The sequence below is a fragment of the Hippocampus bargibanti genome, linkage group LG01 (assembly GCF_051943395.1).
Source record: "Hippocampus bargibanti isolate YZ-2025 linkage group LG01, ASM5194339v1, whole genome shotgun sequence".
Taxonomy (NCBI): domain Eukaryota; kingdom Metazoa; phylum Chordata; class Actinopteri; order Syngnathiformes; family Syngnathidae; genus Hippocampus; species Hippocampus bargibanti.
The window spans coordinates 25,005,852-25,027,555 of record NC_142734.1 but is presented as its reverse complement, the minus strand read 5'-3'; the positions used below and the strand labels follow the sequence as shown (position 1 = coordinate 25,027,555).

Below are 21,704 nucleotides of genomic sequence, written 5' to 3'. Positions count from 1 at the left end.
ACTTTTATTTTTTTGTGCAGGTGAGCTTTCTATCCAACTAGCTAGCATCTATTAGATATTTATTAGCTAGCTAGTTAGCTGGATGTCTATTAGCTATCTGATAGCTATCTATCCAGCTAATAGCTGGCTATCTATTAGCTAGCTAGCTGGCTATCTAGTAGCTAGATGGCTATGTATTAGCTAGCTGGCTATCAGCTATCTATTATCTAGCTAGAAAGCTGGCTATCTATTAGCTAGCTAGTTAGCTGGCTATCTATTAGCTATCTATTAGCTAGCTAGCTGGCTATCTATTAGCTATTTAATAGCTAGCTAGCTAGCTTTTGATCTATGAGTTATTCCGGGTTGAGTGAATGGCTAGCGCATACGGCTGCCGCTGCTCACCCACAGAAAAACTTATCCTGTGACTAAAGTGACCTTGAGAGTTTTGAAAGGCGCTTAGAAATTAAATGTATTATTCTTCTTATTATTAAATAGAAAGCTGCTGCGCAGTGGCGCGTCGTAGCCTAGAGTGCCGTTTTCTTCTAACTTTTGTGCAAGGCCACCAACGGTGAGGATTGCGGTGGACTCTTGGGGGCCCTTCATGCCGTTACATCATTAGCCAAATGAGCTCGCTAGTTTTTTCTTCAGACCGGGAGGCCGCAAATGGATCGACGTTGTGCTTGACGCCTCATTCTTGTTTGTTTTGTCCCGCAGTGATCCCCAAGGTGACCAAACAGCTGTTGTCCAATCCGGTGTTCACCTGCGTGGTCCTGGCTGCCTGCATGGAGATCGCCGTGGTGGCCGGCTTCGCCGCCTTCTTGGCCAAATACCTGGAGCAGCAGTTTAACATCACCACCACCTCAGCCAACCAGCTGCTAGGTCTGCACGGCCCCAAAAGCAAAATGCCATCGGGGCACAGCGGGGGAGGGGGGCAAGTCAGTTGTTGCCGTGTTCCGGTTTCCCCTCCGGGGGGGGGGGCAAATCGAATTTGGGAAAACCATTTGGGGAAGTCAAGAATAATGGCTGTTATTGTGGTTTAGAATTTGAAATTTAGCACTTGGCATGCTTGATTTGCTTTGGCGGGCCCAATCAAATGAGGTGGCGGACCACTTTTGGCCCCCTTGACTTGACAGTGTTGGACATCATCCCAGCGCGTACAGCTGAACATTTCGTGTGTGTGTGTTTGGTTCTTTGTGTGTGTGTGCGTGTCTGCGTTTGGTTGTTTTTGTGTGTGTTTGTGTGCGTGTTTGTTTGTGTGTATGCGTGTGTCTGTTTGTGTGTGTTTGTTTGGGTGTGTGTGTTTTTGTTGTGTGTGTGTGTGTGTGTTTTTGTGTGTGTTTCTGGGTGGTGGCACACGCGCAGGTATGACGGCCATCCCGTGCGCCTGCCTGGGCATCTTCATGGGAGGCCTGCTGGTGAAGAAGCTCAACCTGTCCGCGCTGGGAGCCATTCGAATGGCCATGCTGGTCAATCTGCTTTCCAGCGCCTGCTACGTCTCCTTCCTCTTCCTGGGCTGTGACACGGGCGCCGTGGCCGGCGTCACCGTCATGTATGGCAACAAGTAAGCAAGAAGAACATGACGCCACTCGTTAGGCGGGAGATCGCCAATCCCGTGCCGCTTTGACCTCTCCTTTCCTTGTCCATAAAAATAATACAGTGGGCCCTTGGCTTACACACTTAATTGGTTCCCAGACAGAGTGTGTAAGGCGAAAAGTGTGGATCCCAAAAATTAATTTCCCATAGGAAACCATTAAAATGAGAATAATCCGTTCCCAGGTCTCCATAAAATATAATTTTCAACTAAATAAGCCTTAAAACTACAAACAATATACCTTATTCTATGTATAATAAATGTGCTATTGTATTGTAATTAAAGAAATAAACTGTACTGTAAAATAAAGTCGTTTTATTTACCTTTGTGATGGTCGCTGATGCCTTGATGGAATGGGGCTCAGACTTCTCTTCCTGTGCTATGAAAGTCCGGTTAGGCATCTTTTTCCAAAAAAGGCCGGTCTCATCTGCATTAAATACTTGCTGAGGAACGTAGCCTTCTTCTTTCACCATTTCGAGGAATGATCCCTTGTATCAATAAATGGCGAACTTCCAGGTTGCCGCATGCCGATATCAAAGTGAATTAGCCGTGCTCTCTCGGCTATAATTGCTTTATTCACGCTGTTGCCGGCGAGCAGCTTTTCGTTAATCCAAATTAACAGAAGTTTTTCAACCTCTTCTATTGCCCCAGACCTTTGCTTTGACAGCACGGAAACACCTTTAGCAACACACGCAACTGAGCATATTGGTACTGGGCTGTTAAATCAGACAAACGCACACCTCGTTCGTGTTTCTCAATGATTTCCTTCTTCTCATTGACTATAATTTTGTATTGTATCTTCTTTGGCTGAACACGCTTTTCGGTCCCATAACAGCAAAAGTATCTGTAAAAAATCCGTGAAGAGGATCGACGTGTGCACTCAGAGAAATGGAGTGTGGAAAGGGCTGTTTGGTCATGTGCTTTGGTGTTCTTCCGCCGAAGATTACTCCGCCAGTCATGGTGGGGCGGCACTCCATTTGTATCCCGAAAAGTAGTGTGTATTCCAAGGTTTAATTTTCATAAATTTAACGTTCGTAAACCGAAAAATTCGTAAGGCCCGGTGTTCGTAAACCGAGGCCCCGCTGTACCTTTGATTTTTAAGTGCCTTTCAAAACTCTAAAGGTCACTTTACAGTCACAGGATACGTTTTTCTGTGGGTGAGCAGTGGCAGCCATATGCGCCAGCGTTCACTTAACCGGCAAGTAGCTCAAATAGATAGCAAGCTAGCTAGCTAGCGAATAGATAGCTAATACCTAGCAAATAGATAGCTAATACCATACAGATTAGATAGCTAATACCATAGCGAATAGATAGATAATACCATAGCGAATAGATAGCTATTAGCTAGAGCAGACATGGGCAAACTACGGCCCGCGGGCCACATACGGCCCGTTAGGCTTTTTAATCCGGCCCGCCGAATTTGCCCAAATTATAGTACAGTGTCTAAAACTCATGACAAAAAGTTAGCGAACAACAGGGCAGATAACTGAAAAGTTGCCTGCCCCATTTTTCAGAACTTGAAGCACACTGAGACAACTAATCACATTAAAAAAAGATTTTTTTTTTAAATCAAGAATGCACCTACTACAAATGCTACCTTGCTTAATTTACAGTCATGTGCATGGCTGTAGATTTTGCTGCAGTAGTCGATTATCATTGCGGTGCACAATGCAACATTTGCATTGCTTCCTAGGAGCCACTAAGCCCCTTGCATAAGTCTCACGTACACGTTACAGTCACGGTTTAATGTAAATTTACGTTTTGTAGCGTCACATATGTTGTTAGCTTCTTTTGAATCTTTCTTTCCTGGCTGAGGTTCTGTGCATCTATTTTGGAAAATGACATTCAATTGCACGACTTTATAACGCTTGCGAAAGTCCGGAAGAAAGAAGCAGGCTTCTGATTGGCTGCCATGCGGAGTATGCAAATTTCAACTGCAGGTCGTCAATGTTTGTGTGCTCGGCGACGGTACACGTGTATTGTTTGCGGGTGAAGGCGAGGGCGTCAGTGAGGAGTTTGTTGAGCGCGCGGTCAGGACAAACCATCTATGATTTGGCGGAATTTAACACAAGTAGGTATTATTGAGCTTGAATATTTCGTTGTGGAATAATATGTTTTGAATGATGAAAGTGATTCCATTTTTCAATAAATGTTGATTTCTTTAACTTTGCCCCTTCGATGGAAACTTATTAAAAACAGACGCAATCTTGATAAATCACAGTGCATATGTTATTTTAATCTATTTCCATTTCCTCCTCCAAGTATCTGCGAAATAGAATGTAAACGCCATATTCCTTGAGACAAATTTATTAACTGATCAGGGATATTTTTCACATTTGAAAGACAGTTAATAAATTGGGTTGTAGTGTTCTTACTGTGCTATGAGGTTTGTACATACGACATTTAAAGGACAACCGGCACCATTTTTTGTTTTCGTTTCCCACTGACATCAGAAAAACGTTTTATAGCATCTAAAATACCCAAATCAGGCAGGCTGATATTTTTAGTTAAATGAAAAACACCAGTAAAAATGACTTCAAAATGAATCCGGAAATGGTCAGTTTCAGAAGGTACCACCCCCCTGTTCGTGACGTCACGCCAAGACGTCTTGCCTTGCTCAAGAATCAAAACAATGGCTTCAGATTCGGAGAAGATGTTTTCTTGTTACTCATCCAGTTATGAATATGATTCAAATAGTTCTGAAGAGGAAAGCATAAATGTTTGCAATTGATTCAAGGAGTCCTCCCATATCAATTCGAGCCGTCAATGACAGCAATGTAGCACCCAAAAATGCTGAAGATGGCACCCAAGCTCCGTTGGAAATGGGCTAATTTGTCCACTGGGAATTTGTGTCAGCGAATATCAAATAGTTGTCTTGGTGCAACACACAACGATTCACCATGGCGTTATTTATGTGTTTTCCTTCTAATTTCACCATCAACACGGATCAACACGAAGTTTTCAGACCAAACAAAGTACCCAAAATGCATTGTGTGTCGCTTTCTCGGTCAGGGGTGGTCCAAACGTGACGTCACATGGGAATCGTCATCAACTCGAAAACAAGACTTCATGAATATTCAGCGCAAGTCTTAAAATGTAAACTATAGCTATATGCTGTGGAATCTTTGTAAAATACGCTCAGTCGAAATCATATGAAGTGATTTTATAAATTATGGACATAACTTGTTCCGAGTATTTCCGGCCCAAACACTCCCTCCAAATGCTCCTGGCCCGGCCCCTCTGTCAAATTTTAGAACCCAATGCGGCCCGCGAGTCAAAAAGTTTGCCCATCCCTGAGCTAGAGAATAGATGGCTATTAGCTAGACAATAGATAGGTAATAGCTAGCGAATAGATAGCTAATACCGTAGAGAATAGATAGCTAATACCGTAGTGAATAGATAGCTAGCTATATAGCTAATAAATACTTATTTGAACCCAACAAACTAGTGAGTATGCAGGGATGCATCTGGGAAATGTAAAAAATGGCCGCAATGAACCAAAATGGCCACAATGATTCAAAATGGCCATCTGTTTTTCTTAATTTTTCTTGAAGTGTGATTTTTTTTAGGCGTTTTGGAGGGTGAACTCTGGATCGCCGGCGGCGACTTGAACGGGTCGGTGGGTGTGGCTTTGTAGCAGAGTGGTGATTGGCCGTGTTGTGTCCAGTACGCTGCAGGTGGGCGCGACGCCTGAAGCCCCATGCATCCACCAGTGTAACTGTTTCACGTCATCCATCAGCCCCGTGTGCGGCTCGGACGGCGTCACCTACCTGTCGGCCTGCTTCGCCGGATGCACGCGCGCCGTTGGACAGGTTTGTCTGTCGCGCATCGCCATGCGTCGTGCCAATCGCCACAACATAGCGATCATTGTCATTTTTGAAGTGACATATCGGAATAATCACAACAATATTTCATGTTAAGCTCATTTACTGCTATTCCTGAATAGATTGGGGGATTGAAAAGAGGACGTCGAGCGCCATTCCCAAATTTGTAAGGGTTTTGTTTTTTTCATGCTTGGGTGCCGATAAAGCGCTGGCCATGGCCTCTGGCAATGTTTTTCCCTTCCACAAGGGGCATTATTTGCATTTTTTTCGTGTTAGAACTTCGTTCCAGCTTCAACTTGTTAAAGCACTCAAAAACCAATAAATATGTATTGCTTTGTATTTTGGACATACACCCTCATTTCAAGCTCATATAACTCCAGACCCATATCACTTAGGAATGAACTATTTTTCTTCTGATGAAACAAGAGTCTCCGGTTTCTAACGCTGCATTGAATTTTTATGTAGTCCTAAAACTCCATATTTTGGGGGTCCTGGAATTGGAGTCACAATGACAAAAACCCTGGCACTGGAGTAGACACATTTGATGCTTTTATTTGAACTTTTTAAAAGCAAGTTAGAAGCAAAGTCAATGTTTTGATTAATTTTCAGCCCCCCTCTAGCTACCTATCTGGCTGGCTATCTAACTGGCTATCTAACTGGCTATCTAGCTAGCTATCAATTTGCTATATATTAGCTATCTAACTAGTTAGCTATCAATTAGTTATCTATTAGCTTGCTAGCTAGCTAACTTTCTATCTATTTGAGTTATTCCGATTTGAGTGAACGCTGGCGCATGTGGCTGCCGCTGCTCACCCACAGGAAAACGTATCCTGTGACTGAAAAGTGACCTTGAGAGTTTTGAAAGGTGCTTAAATGAAATGTATTATTATTATGATTTGCCTCTTGTACAGCTGGCCCCATTTCAAACTTAGATAAATCCAGACCCATATCACTTAGGAATTAACTCTTTTTTTTTCTGATGAACTGCACCCCAAGGAGGTTTGGTCAGGCCCGCAGGATCATTTAAAAGTGGAAAAAAATTCAAAGACAACATGTAATTCATATTTTCAATGAAAACACGGAATTAACATTTCTTTTGGTATCATGACAGTGCAATTCAATGATTGTCCACTAGGGATCAGAGTGGTGCTGCTTCGATCAATGTAGAAGAAAACAGCGGTGTTTTTCCTCATCCGCGGTTTCAACACACTCATTAGCCAAAATATTAGCCAAAATATCCAAACCTCGAAAAGTAGATCAGGAGTGTAGAATTTTCAATGAAAAACGGAACACGTCATATCTTTTGACAGAGATGCGTGGGAAACAGTGCTTGGTGTGTTTTCAACAAGTTTTGGCATTGAAGGAATGATATTTGCTAATTTGTAGCATGTATGGTATCATTTTAATGGTCCGGCCCACTTGACATCTACCGAGGCCATTTGTGGCCCACCATGTCAAATGAGTTTCACACCCCTGATCTAGGGTTTCGAATTATGTATTATTATTATTAATAATAATAATAAGAATACATTTGATTTCTAAGGGCCTTTCAAAACAATCAAGGTCACTTTACAGTTAACAGGATAAGTTTTCTTCTGTGGGTGAGCAGCGGCAGCCACACGCGCCAGTGTTCACTCAACCCGGAAGTAACTCAAATGGATAGAAAGCTAGCTAGCTAAGAGATAGGTAATGATAATAATAATACATTTCATTTACAAGCGCTCTTCAAAACACCCAAGGTCACTTCACTGTCACAGGACAAGCTAGATAGCTAGCCATTCGCTCGCTAGCTAGCTAGCTAGCCAACAGCTAGCTAGCTAGCAATACAGTAAATCTAAAATGTAAAATTTTAAATTTAAAAGTTATTACAATGGGCCAAATTAATAACATTAAATACAATGTATCTTAATATAAAAACGAACTACAAAAGAACACAATATAAGATACATTTTAGTTCAAGCTTTCTAAATTACAGCATTAAAAAAATCAATAAAATATACTGTATATTAAACTTAATTAAAAATGCACAAATAAGCATTGTGACTTAAGTTAATTAATTTGTCATAATAATATTAATCCTCAAAGAATAATCTCTGTACTAACTTGCAGTACCATGAAAAACAAATAAATAAACAACAAGTACAAAAATGGAATTCAACACACCAAGTCAATCAGAATCTGAATCAGAAAACCTTTTTTAATTGCTTGCATTAACGGCACTTCCTTGACGTCGCCACTAGTAGGCGGTATGTTAGATGTGAAGCTGCCAAAGGCTAAGTGTCAAAAGCTTCAGGCTGGAGCATTTCCTTTTCCCCACGCACCATACTGTCTGTACACAAAATCACTCTTTAAAGATGTCGTTAAAAATAAATAAAATAAAAAAGCTGCTGTCGAGATTTCCGCCAAGATGTCGTGGAGTGTGAAGACAAAATATGACCCAAATGTGCATTAAGCACGGTGTATGTCGTCCTAAAACTCAAGATTCTGTGGGTCCTGGAATTTGAGTCACAATGACAAACACCCTGGCACTGGAGTAGATACATTTGCCTTTTGTACAGCCACCCCCATTTCCATTGCAGATAACTTTAGAGTTAAATAAAATCGTCAAACTTTTTTTTTCTGATGAAAGAAAAGTGTCTATGGTTTCTAACGCTGCATCGACTGTTTGTCGCCCTAAAACGGAGTTTTCTGTGAGTCCTTGAATTCAAGTAAAACCCTGGCACTGCAGTGGACAAATATTTTGCACATTGTCTGGCAGTGAAAGAGTTAAAGGACAACCGACACCTCCGGACAAGATGCGTCCACAATTTGTAAAATCACTTCAAATGACTTCTACTGAGTGCATTTTACAAAGATTCCAGCGCATATGGCTATAGTTTACGTTTTAAAACTTGCGCTAAATATTCAGGAAGTCTTGTTTTTGAGTTGATGACGATCGCTGAGGGAACGAACGCCCCTGACCGAGAAAGGACACACAATGCATTTTGGGTACTTTTTTCCATCTGAAAACACTGTGTTGATCGCGAAATTAGAAGGGAAACTACATAAATAACGCGATGGTGAATCGTTGTGTGTGGCAGCCAATTGGGGTAACACACATAAAGAAAGTGTACGTTTACACAAATTCCCAGCGGACAAATCAGCCCATTCCAATGGAGCTTGTACGCCATCTTGTGCATTTTCTGGGCGCTACATTGGTGTCCAGACAGCTCGAATTGATACGTAAGGACTTCTTTAATCAATTGCAAACATTTATGCTTTCCTCTTCAGAACTACAGTAAAGTCTCGTTATATCGATATCAGATATATCGATAGTCCCGGTTATATCGATACTATTTCTATGCACGCACGGAGAAAATTACATGCAAACAGGGTCGGATATATCGATAGTCCCGGTTATATCGATATTTTTTCGGACTCCCTTGAATATCGATATAACGAGACTTTACTGTATTTGTATCATATTCATAACTGCATGAGTAAGAAGAAAGGATCTTTTTCAAAATTTGAACACTCTGAAGCCATTGTTTTGATTCTGGAGCAAGGCAGTTTGTAAAGCAATAAAATAAGCTATTTTCATAAAACAACAAAATCCTTCAAACCGCCATGGTGGGGTGAGGTTCAATTTGGATCGTTCGTACAACAGACTGCTTAGGCAACATAGGCTTAATTATGCTGATGAGGTGATACCACAGCAAATGGGGCAATCAGGCCAGTCGTAGACCTCATACTAGTACCAGTTTTTGTCATTGTCACTCCAATTCCAGGACTCACAGAAAATTTAGTTTTAGGACGACATAAACAGTCAATGGAGCGTTAGAAACCTTTGACTGTCTTCTTTCATCAGGAAAAAAGAGTTAATTCCTAAGTGATATGGGTCTGGAGTTATATGAGCTTGAAATAGGGGTATATGTACAAAAGGCAAATGTGTCTACTCCAGTGCAGAGTTTTTGTCATTGTGACTCCAATTCCAGGACCCACAAAATCTCTGGTTTTAGGACTACATAAACATTCAATGCGGCATAAGAAAACTTAGACTCTCTTGTTTCATCAGAAGAAAAGATTGAATTCTAAGTGATATGTCTCTGGAGTTATATGACCTTGAAATGAGGGCGGCTTTCCAAAATACAATGCAATCCATCCATATTGGTTGATATCGCACTATAACAGTAATTGAAGCTGAAACAAAGCGCTAACATGGAAAAAAAGGAAATTGTTCCCCCTTGTGGATGAGAAAAAACATTGCCAGAGGCTATGGCCAGCGCTTTATCGGCACACAAACACGAAATTCAGGAATGGTGCTCTACGTCCTATTTTCAATTCCCGAATAAATTCATGAATGGCAGTGAATGAGTTAATTATTGACTCATTTTCAAATCAGAAGTCAAGAATAATGATTTTATTGTGGTTTACATGCGAGAATTAGAAATTTTGGTTCAGATTTTAGCTAGCATCATGACACTTGACACGATTTGCTGTGGCGGGCTAAATCAAATTATGTGGCGGGCCACTTTTTGCCCCTGTGCCTTGACTTTGACACTTTGACACGTGTGCTCTTTAAGGACAACCGACACCATTTTTTGTTTCCTAACTGACATCAGAAAAACGTTTTATCGCATCTAAAATAGCAAAAACATGCAGGCTGATATTTTTAGTTAACGGCAAAACACCAATAAAAATGACTTCAAGTTGCCCAAAACTGCCACCAATGAGCTCAAAACTGGAGTGATTCAGTTTGTGATGTCACATTTGGAACATCCTTTACAAACTGCCATGCTCCAGAATCAAAACAATGGCTTCAGAGAATTCAGATTCGGAAAAAGATACTTTCTTCTTACTCATCCAGTTATGAATATGATTCAAATACTTCTGTTTAAAGAAGTCCTCCCGTACCAATACGAAACTGGTGAAGGACACGTCATATGAAGCATATATGACGCTCCGTGAATTAGCAGTATAGCATCAACTTGGGTGATATGTGGCATATAAGGGCATGGATAACAAATAATAAGCTACAAGATGTCAACATTAATGCAGATTGTTTACTGGTTGTGCATGCAAAAAGTTGCTTGAACTCTCAAGATTGAACTTGCGTATGAATGACAGCGGTTATCCATCGCTAACTCCAGTTAGCTCTTCGTTCCAGCAGCTGAATGTTTGTCCGATCGGTTTGCTCCACTATTATGACGATTGCTCTCTTTCACCACTGGAAGCAACTTTCTACCCATTGTCAGGCTGAGAGGACGACAGCGGTTATCCAAGCGGGGATTTGCGCACTCCGGGGAGCTCCTCGGCTAGCGCTTTACTGCTCTGCTCCGGTGGAAATGGCTGAGTTGCCCGCTGGGAATTTGTGTCAACTTACACCTTCTTTATGCGTGTTACCGCAATTGGCTGCCACACGACGATTCACCATCACGTTGTGTCGTTTTCCTTCTAATTTCGCCATCAACACGGTGTTTTCAGACCAAACAAAGTACCTACAATGCATTGTGTGTCGCTTTCTCGGTCAGGGGCGTTCCCTCAGCGATTCTCATCAACTCGAAAACAAGACTTCATGAATATACAGCACGAGTCTTAAAAATGTAAAATATAGCTATATGAGCTGGAATCTTTGTAAAATGCGCTCATTTGAAGTCATTTGAAGTTATTTTACCAATTATGGGCGCAACTTGTCCGGAGGTGGCAGTTGTCCTTTAATACTTTGCAACAATTTTTTTTTTTTTGCGATTAGTAGTCTTATTGTGTTTCAAGTCGTGAAAAATGGGTTGTTTAGTCAAATGCAAAACACCAATAAAAATGTCTTAGTGTCCCAAAACTGCCACAAATGAGCTTGAAACTGGGGGGATTCAGAAAGTCCCGCCCCCTTGTTTGTGACGCCACGTTAGGATTGGCCCACCCACAAACTGCCTTGGTCCAGAATTAAAACAATGGCTTCAGAGAGTACAGATTTGGAGAAGATGCTTTCCTTGTTACTCATCCAGTTATGAATATGATTCAAATAGTTCTGAAGAGGAAAGCATAAATATTTGCAATCGATTAAAGAAGTCCTTCTGTATCAATACAAGCCGTCTGCAAGTGATGAAACCGGTGAAGATCTGGACTCCGATGTAGTGCCCAGAAAATGCATGGCGCTCAAGCTGCATTTCGTCCAGTATTATAAAATGGGCTGATTTGTCCCCGAGGAATTTGTGTCAACTTACACCTTCTTTATGCGTGTTACCATAATTGGCTGCCACACGATTCACCATCTCGTTATTTATGTAGTTTTCCTTCTAATTTTGAAATCAACACGGTGTTTTCAGATGAAAAAAAGTACCCAAAATGCATTGTGTGTCGCTTTCTCAGTTAAGGGCGTACCCAATGTGATGTCACTTCCGGCATCGACATCAACTCGAAAACAAGATTTCATGAAAGTAAAATATAGCTATATGCGCTGGAATCTTTGTAAAATGCGCTCAGTAGAAGTCATTTGCAGTAATTTTACAAATGATGGACGCAACTTGTCCGGATGTGTCGGTTGTCCTATGACTGAAAAGTGACATTGACAGTTTTGAAAGGCGCTTAGAAATAAAATGTATTATTATTATTATTATTATTATTATTATTATTATTATTATTATATTTTGTTAATTATTTTTTTATTATTATTTTTTTTATTTTTATTAAGTATCGTCAATGATCATTTCTGGATTTGTTTGTTTGTTGTTGCGGGCGCAGAACCTGAGCGGATGCTCTTGCATCTCGCCCGAGAGCAACTTGTCCACGGCGGTGGTGGGCAAATGCCCGCCGGCCGGCTGCCAGCAGGCTTTCCTGATCTTCCTGTGCATCATCTGCCTGTGCAGCCTGGTGGGTGCTATGGCCCAGACGCCCTCCGTCATGGTTCTCATCAGGACCGTCAGCCCCGAACTCAAGTCCTACGCACTCGGCGTCTTGTTTCTCCTGCTGCGACTCTTGGGTAGGACTTTCTCAGCTCGCGTCTGATGCGCAATATTGATGCTCGGAGGCGGCGGCGGGGGCATTCTGAACTGCCGGATAGTCAAAAACTTTGCTCCTTCTTGACACCGGAGGAGTTGGCAGGGGTAGAGAGGAACATACTCAATCAAGCTCCAAATGTCATTTAAGAGCCCAGACATCATTTCATCTATTCAATTTTGTTGTGGAATTACGTACTCATGTAAATACAGTGATACCTCGGCTTATGAATGATTTAGCTGACAAACATTACAAACGTTACATTCGCGACAATATAATCTTGGCAGAGTTAGTTTTCGGCGGATGAACACCTAACCACATGGTCCAACAGCGCCATGGTGGCTGGTGGACCAGTTTTCCACACCCCCTTTGAATGTAGATACTACAGGGCTCCATATGCAGACGTGGTTTGATATCGAGCGCAGTACTTTTGGTATCAAAAAGACCCTACCACAGGATAGTGGTAAGTCAAAGAGGACACAAAAGAAAATGACCGTCGAGCAGAAGGAGATCATTGAAAAACACAGACGATGTGTGCGTTTGTGTGACTTACCGTCCCAGTACCAGTATGCTAAGTTGACCGTTGCTACGTGTCGCTAAGGGTGTTTCTGTGTTGTCTAAGCCACGGTCTCAGGCAATAGAAGAGGTTGAAAAACTTGTGTTGATTTGGATTAATGAAAAGCAGCTAGCAGGGGAGAGTGTGAGTAAGGGTATTATCGTCGAGGCAAAAAGGCACGGCAACTTCACTCGGATATCATCAAGAGGCAACTACATAAACGACTATCACAAAGGATCAGATCCAACTGAGGAGGAAGATCAGAGAGGGGAAGAAGGCCTACAGGATGAAAATGGAGGAGCAGCTGCAAGCCAGCAATGTCGCTTGTGTCTGGAAGGGCCTGAAAAACATCTCAGGCCACAAAAGCCCAGTGACATTGAACGAAAAAGACAAGGACTGGGCAGATGAACTCAACCGCTTTTTCAATCGGTTTGACAAGACGCCAGCCGCCCCCGGCCCACCGTCAACTTCACCTGTAGCTGCTCCTGCACCAACTCTCACTGTGGCCTTACCCTCCCTGCCCCCTCTCACGACCAGCTTTCCACAACCAACATCTGCCCTCCCAACCGTTGCCACACCCTCAGCCGCCACTCTGCCTCCTGGTTCCTGCCTGTCTGTCACAACTGCGCAGGTGAGGAACCAACTGAGGAGGATGCAGGTGAGGAAGGCAGCAGGTCCGGATGATATCAGTTCTCGACTCCTCAAGACCTGCTCCGACCAGCTGTGTGTCATTGTCCATCACCTGTCCAACCTGAACCTGAAGCTGGGCAGAGTTCCACAGCTGTGGAAAACGTCATGCCTGGTCCCAGTGCCCAAGATTGCCAACCCAAAAGAGCTCAACAGCTACATACCGGTGGCGCTGACGTCTCACCTGATGAAGACGATGGAGAGACTCGTCCTCGCCCACCTGCGACCGCTGGCAAGCTCATCGCTGGACCCGCTACAGTTTGCCTACCAGCCCAGCATCGGTGTGGAGGATGCCATCATCTACCTCCTCCATACGGCGTTGCTGCACCTGGAGAATGCTGGGAGCACGGTGAGGATCACGTTCTTCGATTTCTCCAGTGCCTTCAACACCATCCAGCCAAATCTACTGGGGGACAATCTGCGGCATGCCGGAGTCAACCATCACCTCACATCCTGGATTACAGATTACCTCACAAACAGGCCACAGTACGTGAGGGTAAAGAACTGTGAGTCGGGCAGGCTTCTCTGCAGCACCGGAGCGCCGCAGGGAACAGTCCTGGCTCCATTCCTCTTCACCCTCTACACCTTGGACTTCAACTACAACACCCCAACCTGCCACCTTCAGAAGTTCTCTGACGACTCACCTATTGTCGGCCTCATTACAGAGGGAGACGATAGGGAGTACAGGGGACTGACAAAGGACTTTGTGGACTGGTGCCAGCAGAATCACCTCCAGATCAACACGGGGAAAACCAAGGAGCTGGTGGTGGACTTCTGCAGGAAACAATCCTCACCTGCACCATTGAACATCCAGGGTTTGGACATTGAGAGGGTGACCTCCTACAAGTACCTGGGTGTTACTCTCAACAATAAACTGGACTGGTCAACAAACACGGATGCCCTAATCAAAAAGGGACAGAGTCGCCTCTTCCTACTCAGGAAACTGAGGTCTTTTGGAGTTCAGGGGTCACTCCTAAAGACTTTCTATGACTCTGTGGTGGCATCAGCCATCCACTATGGCATTGTCTGCTGGTCAGGCAGCATCACCACCCGGGACAGAAAAAGACTGGAGCGCCTTGTCAAGCGGGCCAGTTCTGTCGTGGGCTGCTCGCTGGACTCTCTGGAGGAGGTGGGCAACAGACGGACGCTAGCTAAACTAAAAGCTATGATGGACAGCCCCTCCCACCCCTCCTGCCCACCCTGACAGCACTGGGTAGCTCCTTTAGCCAGAGACTATTACACCCGCGCTGCAAGAAGGAGAGGTACCGCCGCTCGTTCCTACCGACTGCTGTCAGGCTTCACAATTCTCAATGATCACATGTGAAAAAAGAAAAAAAAACTGGACACTTGTAAATATGGGTTGTTGCAATATATCAAAATGCATTTCTTGATTCTGCACTATGTACAGTTTTTCTTATGGAACGGTTTTGCACATTTACATCTGCACAGTATACAGTCGACACTTTATTTTGTTATGCTTAGAATATCTTGTTTTCTATCCTTTCACCCCCACCCCTACCCCATCCTTTTTCAATTGCTGCTGTGGACTGCAAATTTTCCCATTGTGGGACGAATAAAGGTATTCTGATTCTGAAAACCACTTTATTAACAGCACAGTTTATTTCATTACAATACAATAGCACATATATTATGCATACGATAAGGTCTATTTTGTGTAGTTCTATGGCTTATTTAGTAGAATATTATGTTTTATGGGGACCTGGGAACGGATTGTTCCCATTTTTATGGTTTACTATGGGAAATGTATGTTTGGAAGACACACTTTTGGCCTTACTCACACTTTGCATCAAGCCGTCAATGACCAACACAAAAGTCAATAAAACTACTTCATTATACAGTGCAGTTTATTTCTTAATCAAACTATTTCATAGAAAATGATGTTCAATGTCAGGGGTCTCCAAAGTCTTCGAGGGCCGCTGTCCTGCCTGTTTTCCAGCTCTCCCAGGAGCAACGCACCTGATTCAAATCATCAGGACCATTTTGACGCTGCTTCAGAGCTGGCTGATGAGCTGATCATTTGATCATTTCATATTATTATTATTATTATTATTATTATTATTATTATTATGTTGGTAAGCTGAGGTATGACTGTATGTCATTTCGATAGCAACGATCTGCTCTGGAGCCACAATTGTCCTGTGACCCGAGTACAAATGGACTTGGACCCAGTAGAGGAGGGTGTGACGTGGCCCAGTGCCTCTGCGCCGAGGTGCTGGACCATCTGGCCTCAAATTCAGATTGTGTGAAATCTCTTTTGCCGATGATCACAGAAGCACACTTGCCCATTTGCTGCTTTGAAAATACAGTGATACCTTGGCTTACGAACTTAATTGGTTCCCAGACAGTGTGTAATGCGAGAACTGTGTATCCCAAAAAATAATTTCCCATAGGAAACCATTAAAATCACAGTAATCCATTCCCAGGTCCCCATAAAACATAATTTTCTACTTTCTAGCTAGATAGCTAATAGATAGCTAACTAGATAGCTAGCAAGCCAGCTAGAATGTGCTTGGGATCAGGTAAGGCTTTGCCTGAAGTCCACTCCTGGTGCGGTAGTTGGGTTGTCCTTTTTTTCACGTCTGACTGGTGACAAAGGCTTTTCTCACACAGTAGCTTTTTGTAGAGTTTTTGAAGAGTTATCCATTGCCCTTTGTGACATCTCAGATGGATTACTTTAATGTAGTTTACAGTGATACCTTGGTTTAAGAACTTAATTGGTTCCCAGACAGAGTATGTAAGGCGAAAAGTGTCTCCCCAAAAAATAATTTCCCATAGGAAACCATTAAAATTAGAATAATCCGTTCCCAGGTCCCCATAAAACATAATTTTCCACTTTCTAATTTTCTAAGCCTTAAAACTACACAAAATATACATTATTTTATATATAATAAATGTGCTATGGTATTATAATTAAAGAAATAAACTGTACTGTATAATAAAGTTGTTTTATTTACCTTTGTGGTGGTCGTTGGCTTGATGGAATGGAGTGGCCGGTTTCATCAGCATTAAACACTTGATGAGGAACGTAGCCTTCATCTTTCACCATCTTGAGAAATGATCCCTTGTAGGTGCTTTCTCTGCGATAATTTTACCTTGTTCCTCATCAATTGTGTTCTGTTTAGCTGGGTTTATAGCTTTTTGCACAGATGGCTTGTGCTAGTTATTTGTGGAGCCTGATTGATGGGAATTCTAACCTTGCAGTCTACACTCTGCCTTTGAACTATCAAAGTTGAAACTCGTCCAAATTGCAGTTTTCTACCAATTTTCTTACTCTCTATGTCGTCTGCCTGTCTCTTTAATGTTTAACCCCCCCACCACCACCACTGCTGCCTTCTTGACCAATCATGTGGCTTTAACCAAAGACTGGGGGCAGGGAATAGAGGAGAAAAACAAGTCGGCTGCCATTCTCTTTTTTGGAGTACGGGCTCGTTCGCGAACGACACATCACTCATTGTGGCGCTCCGTGTGTATCCCGAAAAATAGTTTGTATGCTAAGGTAAAATTTTCATAAATTTAACGTTCGTAAACCGAAAAGTTCTTAGGCCAGGAGATTCGTAAACCGAGGTATCACTGTATTGAAACGGGGCAGCCAACCTCCCTCCGTATCTCGTGTGGTTTTGGAATCCGGCCGAGCGGCACTTCAGTGGCCATTTTTGCCATTTGCCCGACTGTGCCGACAGTTTTTTCCTTGCCGCCAATTGCGGGTTCATTACTTGACAACTCTGCGACTTTGGGTGTCGCTGCTCGGCCTTTGGCTACGGCGTGCGTCACTGTCAGACCTGGACGGGCGGGTGTAGGGTTGGCCTCATCAACGGGCTCAGGGGTGGGAACGATCACTAGATCATGTCGGAATGGCAAGTAAGAGTGCATTTGGTGTTCCGCCAGGCTTCATCCCGCCGCCCCTCATCTTCGGGGCAGGCATCGACTCCACCTGCCTGTTCTGGAGCTCGGACTGCGGCGAGCAAGGCGCCTGTCTGCTGTACGACAACCAGTCGTACCGCCGGCTGTACATCAGCCTGGCCATCGTCCTCAAAGCGGCCGCCTTCCTCCTCTACGTCACCACCTGGTTCTGCCTCCGCCGCAACTACAACGCCTACATCAAGAGCCACGCGACTAACGCGGCGCCCGCCCACTTGTACCCGGCGCTCTCCGAGGCCCCCAAAGCGGACAGGGCGCGGTTCCTGTACAACCTGTCGGATCAGGAGTATTGCGCCAATGTGGAGTCGGTTTTGTAGGACCTGCTTGGAGGAACCACTTGGTCCCACGTCCCATTGAACGGCCATGAACTGCAGCTGGCCAATTGGGCATTCCAACGCCAGGTGTGGCGTCAGGCAGGTCGCAAGGCGGAAACCTTTTCCTGGATTCCCACGGGAAGAAGTCAACATGGCTCATTGGGGAAATCGAAGCCCAAAAACGACATTTGTGCTTCTTTCAAGGTGTTGGACGTTTGGCTCCTCATCCGAAAAGCTTCGTCACTTCCTTGTTGTCAAGTGTGCCATCTCAATGTTGAAATGTGACGTTGACACGCTAAGGCTCATGATTTGATGACAGATTTTTTTAGGTTTCTGTTTTTTTTAACACTAGCAGCAAACGAATTTCTCTGACCAAAAACAAACAACTTGAATTTATTATATTGAAATATTTTGTTTCTGCAGATTTGGCTTACATTAACTAGCTAGCTATCTATTAGCTATCTAGCTGGCTTTCTGGCTATCTATTAGCTATCTATCCAGCTAGCTAGCCAGCTAATAGCTGGCTTTCTAGCTGGCTGGCTATCTATTAGCTATCTATCCAGCTAGCTGGCTATCTATTAGCTATCTAGCAAGCTAATATCTGGCTATCTATTAGCTATCTATCCAACTGGCTGGCTATCTATTATCTATCTATCCATCTAGCTGGCTATCATTAGCTATTTGTCCAGCTAGCGGGATATCTATTAGCTATCTAGCTATCTATCTATTAGATATCTATCCAGCTAGCTGTCTATTAGCTATCGAATAGATAGCTAGCTTTCGGTCTATTTGAGTTATTCCGGGTTGAGTGAACACTGGCGCGTGTGACTGCCGCTGCTCACCCACAGAAAAAAATGATCCAGTGACTGTAAAGTAAGCTTGAGAGTTTTGAAAGGCGCTTACGAAGGAAATGTATTATTATTATTATTATTATTTGTGAATGTGTTTTTCACCCGTCTTAACTTTTTGTACAGGTATTTCATTGAAGTTTTGTCATTGGACCTTTCAAGCGGTTGAGTTGATCGGGCTTTTCTGTTGCGCAGTCATTTCCCCGACGAAAGCAGCCATGTGACTTGAGTGATCCCTTCTGTCATACTGTGTTGCACTGTTGCAGCGATGAAGGAAATAAAAGGACACATCCACGCGTTTGCAATTATTAAGACGGCAGCAACGTGGAGCTCAAAAGTGTCACCGTTGTGACTCATCAAACCCTTAAAGTGAAACAAGGGTCTTTTTATTTTGATTGACATTTTGCACAACATCCAAACTTGGGGCTTGTATTTCCAGGTAAGCTCTGTTGCTCTGTCAGAGGCGAGTGTGATGAGTTCAGAAGGAACTTTGTAGAACGAGAATAGTAATACATTTGCCTCAAGGTCACTTTACAGTCAGTCACTGGATCTGTTTTTCTGTGGGTGAGCAGCGTCAGTCACACGCACCAGCATTCACTCTACCCAGAATAACTCAAATAGATCGAAATCTAGCTAGCTAGTTATTCAATAGTTAATAGATAGCCAGCTAGCTAGCTCATCGATAGCCTATAGACAGCCAGCTAGCTAATAGCTAGCAAGCTGGATAGATAGCTAACAGAGCCAGCCAGCCAGCTAGATAGCTAATAGGTAGCTAATAGGTAGCCAGCTAACTATCTCGCTAATAGATATCTAATAGATAGCTAGGTAGCTGGATAGATAGCCAGCTAGCTGGATATATAGCTAATAGATAGATAGCAAATATTTCAATCTAATAAATACAATTTTTTTCACACACAACACATATTTTTCACCCACAACAATTTAATATAAGATGATTAAATGATGACAGAAGTGAAGCCACGGCCCACAGTGTGGCCCTAACTTTCCCCCCTAGCTCATGCAGAGCTACCTGGGAAGTCGCATGGTGAGTGGCATTTCTCAGCTGGTCTGGATTAAACTGGCGTTTTCATGACGACATCGCATTTTGTTTTCCCTATTGTGGTGTATCTAATTCGTTGCCCGATTCCTTCCGAGTCCAGATAATAATAATAATAATAATAATAATAATAATAATAATAATAATAATCTTATTTTCCTTTCGGCTTTTCCCTTGACGGGGTCGCCACAGCAAATCAGTGTCCTCCATCTTTAGAGGTTTGATCTGCATGTTTGTTTTGGCCAAGGTTTTACGTCGGATGCCCTTCCTGACACAACCCTCTGTATTTTTCCGGGCTTGGGACCGGCACAAGAAGACTTATGTCCCTTTGTGGCTACAGAACAAGCAACTCGCTCAGTTAAAGGCTCCCAAACACAAAATGGTCATCGGCACAGCAACAATAATAATAATAATAATACATTGGCTATCTAGCTTACTGGCTGGCTATCTATTAGCTATCTATCCAGCTGGCTGGCTATCTATTAGATATCTATTAGCTATCTAGCTGGCTATCGGCTATCTATCCAGCTGGCTACCAAGCTAATGGCTGGCTATCTAATGGCTATCTAGCTGGCTGGCTGGCTATCTATTAGCTATCTATCCAGCTAGCTAGCTATTAGATATCTATTAGTGATATAGTTGGCTGGCTATTAGCTACCTATTAGCTATCTAGCTGGCTGGCTGGCTATCTGTTAGGTATCTATCCAGCTCGCTAGCTATTAGCTAACTAGCAAGTTGGCTTGCTGTCTATTGGCTATTAGCTAGCTATCTATTAGCTATCGAATAGCAAGCTAGCTAGATTTTGATCTATTTGAGTTATTCTGGGTTGAGTGAACGCTGGCGCATGTGACTGTCGCTGCTCACCCACAGAAAAACTGATCCAGTGTCTGTGTTAACAACCAACGGAGCTAATAGAGTTTTTAAATATTTGGCTACATTGAATGTAGGGGAGTCAATGCTACAAACAATGGGTCTGAGGGGGAACCCTTCTTTATGTATTTTTGGCAGGCCATAGATACATGGTGTGGCCTCTCCCAGGTATAATCTAAAATACATCTGTTTAAACCTTTGGTACTACTAACCAAAGTTTTAATTTCTCAGTGACTCCTAAAACGATACCTTCAATAGACTACACCTTCTTCTTTTCCTTTCGGCTTTTCCCTTCAGGGGTCGCCACAGCGAATCAATGTCCTCCATCTAACCCGTTTTTGTGCATCCTCTTCTCTCAAACCAGCTACCTTCATGTCCTCTTTGACCACATACATAAACCTCCTCTTCGGTCTTCCTCTCGGTCTCCTGCCCGGCAGTTCAAGGCTCAGCATCCTTCTCCCGATATAGTCGGTCTCTCTCCTCTGGACATGTCCAAACCATCTCAGTCTGGCCTCTCTGACTTTCTCTCCAAAGCCTCTAATATGAGTTGTCCCTCTAATGTACTCATTCCCGATCCTATCCAACCTGGTCACTCCCAAAGAAAACCTCAACATCTTCAGCTCTGCTACCTCCAGCTCTGCTTCCTGTCTTTTCTTCACTGGCACTGTCTCCAGTCCAAACATCATGGCTGGTCTCACCACTGTTTTATACACTTTTTCTTTCATCCTAGCTGAAACCCTTCTATCACACGTCACACCTGACATTTTTCTCCAGCCGCTCCAACCTGCCTGGACACGCTTCTTCACCTCTTTTCCATACTCACCATTGATCTGGACAGTTGACCCCAAGTACTTAAAATCCTCCACATTCTTTATCTCTTCCCCCTGTAGCATCACTCTTGCACTTGGATCCCTCTCATTCACACACATATATTCTGTCTTGCTGCGACTAATCTTCATTCCTCTCCTTTCCAGGGCATATCTTCACATCTCTAGTTTCTCCGCCACCTGATCCCCGTTCTCGCTACAGATCACAATATCATCTGCAAACATCATGGTCCAAGGAGA

At 43.3% G+C, this 21,704-nt stretch overlaps 1 protein-coding gene across 1 annotated transcript in view; it reads left to right on the top strand.

Moving 5' to 3' along the window:
• Positions 1-19,004, top strand: part of LOC148903555 (solute carrier organic anion transporter family member 3A1-like) — a 66,833-nt gene extending 47,829 nt beyond the window's left edge. The window contains exons 6-10 of the mRNA XM_089004970.1: positions 694-858; positions 1,342-1,540; positions 5,238-5,382; positions 12,112-12,349; positions 17,516-19,004. Of these exons, the coding sequence (XP_088861096.1) occupies positions 694-858; positions 1,342-1,540; positions 5,238-5,382; positions 12,112-12,349; positions 17,516-17,865 (1,097 nt within the window). The 3' untranslated portion in view covers positions 17,866-19,004. The remainder of the gene's footprint in view (positions 1-693; positions 859-1,341; positions 1,541-5,237; positions 5,383-12,111; positions 12,350-17,515) is intronic.
• The last annotated feature ends 2,700 nt before the right edge of the window (positions 19,005-21,704 follow it).